This window comes from Penaeus chinensis, chromosome 1 (genome assembly GCF_019202785.1).
Source record: "Penaeus chinensis breed Huanghai No. 1 chromosome 1, ASM1920278v2, whole genome shotgun sequence".
NCBI classification, from domain to species: Eukaryota; Metazoa; Arthropoda; class Malacostraca; order Decapoda; family Penaeidae; genus Penaeus; species Penaeus chinensis.
In genome coordinates, this window is record NC_061819.1 from 39005835 (window position 1) to 39010834 (window position 5000).

At 39.1% G+C, this 5000-nt stretch overlaps 1 protein-coding gene across 1 annotated transcript in view; it reads right to left on the reverse strand.

The window, feature by feature from the left end:
• Positions 1–1752: 1752 nt before the first annotated feature.
• The window catches only part of LOC125024870 (dolichyl pyrophosphate Man9GlcNAc2 alpha-1,3-glucosyltransferase-like), a 6013-nt gene continuing 2765 nt past the window's right edge, over positions 1753–5000 (reverse strand). The window contains exon 2 of the mRNA XM_047612656.1: positions 1753–4604. Within this exon, the coding sequence (XP_047468612.1) occupies positions 2973–4439 (1467 nt within the window). The 5' untranslated portion in view covers positions 4440–4604 and the 3' untranslated portion in view covers positions 1753–2972. The remainder of the gene's footprint in view (positions 4605–5000) is intronic.

Sequence of the window (5000 nt, forward strand, 5' to 3'; positions counted from 1 at the left end):
GAGAGGGAGGGAGGGAAGGAGGAGGAGAGGGAGGGAGGGAGGGAAGGAGGAGGAGAGGGAGGGAGGGAGGGAAGGAGGAGGAGAGGGAGGGAGGGAACGAGGGGGAGAGGGAGAGAGGGAGAGAGGGAACGAGGGGGAGAGGGAGAGAGGGAGAGGAAAGGAGGAAGGGAGGGGAGGGGAGGGGAGGGGAGGGGAGGGGAGGGGAGGGGAGGGGAGGGGAGGGGGAGGGGAGGGGAGGGGAGGGGAGGGAGGGGAGGGGAGGGGAGGGGAGGGGAGGGGAGGGGAGGGGAGGGGAGGGAGAGAGTGAGAAATCATAGTGGCTTTCTTTCATATCCTATCTGTGAAGTCATCATTTTATATTTCTCCAGACTGTCAAATGAGCAATAAACACGTATTAGTTTAAACTATTTTGCACCCTGAATCCTATATGGGTAGGGATGAGATAATGCACTGCAGGTGGCAAATACAGACGGAGGTTTCATTAGCCCCATCATAAACTAAAAAGATTGGCCCATTAGCAGTTAACTCTTCCTATTCTTCACGATTTTAGAAACAATTACATCTGTTGTTTATCTACCTTTCTTTTCTTCACTTGTCCTTCCCTAATCCTTATTCATTCTCACTAGTTTCATTCATCCCAAAATCTGCAACCGTTGACCTAGTGCAAAAGACCTCCACTCCTTCAACACGAGCAGGGCAGGATTCATGTCCATGCTGAACAAGTTATAGATTAAGACCCGCATTTTGCATTGCCTCCAATTTTGGTGACCTTTTAGAAATTACTTTTTTAATTTGCAGTAGTCATTCCTTCATCCACGCTACTTGTTAAAACAGGGCTAATATTTTTGTGTTTCCCAAGACTTTAATTCTACGAGGGGCCACCAAGCTCCGTATAGCACAGGGCCTCGCCACATCAAAATCCGGCCCTGAACACACAAGGTAGCTTACCTGTGACGCTGCAGAAGGGGTTTGCCCTCGAACTTGGGCGAAACCACCACCACGCTGAACTTGGCTCCACATCCATCGCTCATGTCCTCCACCGACTACCGAAGAGTGAGAAAGAGGAGTTTAATGAACCTGTAGCCTTCACATTTACACACATAAAAAACACATAACGTTTAACAATACTATACAAAGCTTTTCATATTGGAGGCTGTAGAATCTATGAAGACCCATAACCTATGATAATTCAGGTTGGGAAAAGTAAACTAATAAGAGTTAAATCAATGGAAACTTTACAATATACTACACAAAACTAATAAGGCAATAAAAAAGCCTAATTCCTCATATCTATTTACTTGCAGTTACTTAAATCCTTTGGTACTTATTAAGAAGCATTCATTATTACTTAAAGAAAAAAATCCTATAAGGAATATTACCTTTTCCATTTGCTGCTTTTATTTTTATGAAATTTTCTATTCAATCTTTTAAACATGAATTCTTTAAATTTTCAATCTCTCATTTCACTTCTGATGTTGGAATATAAATACATCATATAATCTTCACATCTTTTCTTGTGAAAACTCTTGATTTAAAATATCTAAAGGATCAGTCTCATGCTTCAAAAAACATTTGATCTGCTACCAAATGGACAAACGAAACACCAAGTTTAATCCAATTATGTTCTCTTGTGTAAACTATTTTGAAGTCAGATCATCTTAACACTCAAAAGATTACCAATATTCATCACAATCAGTGAAGAACTAATCAAGGGTCATCTTTCACACAAATAGGAAAATAAAAGAACACAAATGAAAAAATGAAACACTTTAATGAAAGAAAATGTTTCCAGTCACTGAAACTAGACTTTAACTATATTGTCACAATAACAATGTTTCCCTACAAGGAGTGCAGAGTAAGTGTAACTTGAATATCTCTCCAAGAGAGAGAAGAATCATGTGGAATTTGATCATTCTCTATCAAAAATGTGAGGATGAGGAAGGGGAGAATAAGAGAGGAAAGACAGAAAGAAAGACTCAAAGAAGAAAAGAAAAGTAGGGCATAGGGAAGATGAATTGTAAAATAATGGGTCCCTCCAGTTAGCCTAGCAAGGAGTTCAATGCATAGACCTTTTTGCCAATATCATAAATGGCACTGGAAAAATGTATGGTCCCTTTATTACAAAAATGGCTTAAAATCAAAGGCAGTAAAGGAATGGTCTTGAGCTGTCTGTGCACTAGAAGTTGTACATTTCTTCCGCTGTGGGTATGTGCATGTAACACACTCACAAGCGCACTCAGATGGGGACAAAAGAATGAATACTGAGAGCAGGTAACAAAAAAATGGAAGAAGGTAATATCTCAAGGACTGCTAAATATCATGTAATAAAGGCCACTAAAAATAAAAAGCTTGATAGATAAAGTATACATTTTTATACCAAAATACATGAAAATTATTTCATTCTCCAAACAAGATGTATTTCACTTAACCAAGCAAACTGTTTGCTAGCACATCAAAATTCAAACAATAAATATTATGTGAAATATCAAGAGAGAGAAAAAAAGGATTAGACTATAAGAAAAAAACTAAATATACATATAAGTATAACCAAACACTTTTCAGATACAAAATATTACTACAACCAACAAGGAAAACACAAGTAAGTGATTTATTAGGTTGGGATCAATCTAAAGGAATCTATTACCACATAAGGGTCTAACAGTAATATGTATTATCACATCATTTCAGTCTTGTACTTTTTATAATGAAATTGATGATTAACATTCATATATCTGTATATAACTATGCTTATATCAACTAATCAAAATAATGAAACCTCTGACCACTGCAACTACAATTCCTAACTCTGAGCTACATTGGAAATCAAAAATTATAAAATATAAATTATATAATGAATTGGTCATGGAAAGTTGAATATGTTGCACTCCAACATAATAACATTTTGCTTTCCCTTGTTTATTATACTAATTGGTCCTGCAATATGGAAAACACTATACTGTTGCATTTCAGACCTAATGCCTTTTCACCTTTCCTTGCTGTCTGTCATATCTCGTTGTGAACTGGCGGTAATGAAAATAGCAAGTGAAGAAGCAGTAATGCACACAAGATACAAAAGAAAGCAAAACTGGGAAGAGATCAGGCAACCTTGGAGGTGGTGTCACTGTCAAAGACACGACTGTCAAAAACGAGAATCCAACCAACGACAGGTAAAAGGACCTGTTGATCCAGCGCCAAAACTCACTATATTTGGATTTCGTCTCTCCCTCTGACTGTCTGTTGATCGAGTACATAACATAAACAAGGACGGTTAATGCAAGTGTTGGAACCGTCAGCCCATCCTTCACCAGAAGGGGCAACATGCTGATAACGGATACAATGAAGAACCAGGTAACCATAAAAGTCTCCTCTCCATATAAGAAGCAAGCTGGCACTGCTGCCAACAAGATACTCTTTTCATGAACATGATAGCTTAGGAGGAAAAACACAAAAGATGCATTAACAAGTCCATAATGAAGATTCTTCTGAGTGGGATTAATAAAGATGTGCAAACTTGATGGAATCATACACACAACTGTGGACAGTAGACATATCAAAGCCATGTTGGTATTGCTCACAAGATTTTTCAGTTTAATAAGAATGGATAAACTGCACCATACACTGGCTACCTTATCCTCAAAGAGACCTCTATTAATTGGGAAAAGTCGGTTAAGTACTTGCAAAAATACTTGGGGATTCTTGAGAAAGGGAGCCCAAACTAGAGCAAAGGTTAATATCACAGATAAGCCAATCTTGGTGATCTTATAGAAAAATCCTAAAACGCCACCTTGTTTGAAACACAGGCCCAACAGATAGAAAAAAATTGGAAGTGCATGATACAACTCCATTTGCTTGTAGTTCAAAGCTAAAGAAAACAAAACTGACCCAATGCAGTCATATCCCTTCATGAGAGCAGCGACGGCACCCACAAATATTCCTAATGAAGCATTGTTATACTGAAAATGACCATAGTCTATCAAGTACAAACCAGGATACAGTATCAAAGCCATATACTCTAGCTTTCCACTCCTGTACCTTGGCCGAGATGCAGCACAAAGAAAGAGGTAAGCTGCTGGTATGTATATCAGGAGATCTACAACAAACACTGTGTATCTCATGAACAATTTGTGTTCATAACTCTCATACCCGCGAGACGTATGAAGTTCGACAAACTCGGGATTCAAAGTCTTAGCGACAAGGCCACACAGATAGCTATGGTAAGCAGTAAGAGGAGGGTAATCCAGGCCCCAGTAAAGTAAATCATTATCAGTGGTGTTCATATACCAATCCTTCAGGGGCAAATTCACCGTCACTTCCTGCCAGTGGCGCTGAGCTTCATAATCTCCAAACATTGGGGCTTTTCCTGCTCCGGAGTAAGGATACAGCGACACGCACCATCTCAGAAGTATCCCGAGAAGGGTAATGAAAATAACATTGGCCATTTTACTGATGCACCTTCCGAGGCCACAGGCGAGAAATGCGACTAAATATATATAGCGTGTTCTTGTTCAGCAGTCGTGACAGTCCTTCCTCAACGGTTGGCAGATAGTCCAGTGCTGCGTCCTTAGATGTGAAAATTGACCGGCTCATCAACACTCCCACTCCTCCTAGAACACAAACAAAACATCAGTGGATGCCATAGTAGTTAACGAGGTCTAATGACCAGTATCTTATTTAATCACTAACGTATTTAACAGCAATGACCTAAAATTTTTAGCTGTGAAAATTTGGTAGACTAACAAAATATACTGGCCGATTCTGCCAATCCACTGATAGTTTGTTTGTTTCTAGGCCTTGGGACATAAAACACATGACAGGAATACATAAGAAATAACTTGGGGGGGGGGGGGGGAGAAAGAAAAAAAGAAAGAAAGAAAGAAAAGAAAGAGAGAGAGAGAAACTTGTACTAATAATGGCTGGCTATTCTAAGCTACAAACAACTTAATGAAAATTTTTCAAAATGCACTATTTTTTGTCATGAAAAAATGCTTCACTTTACACAT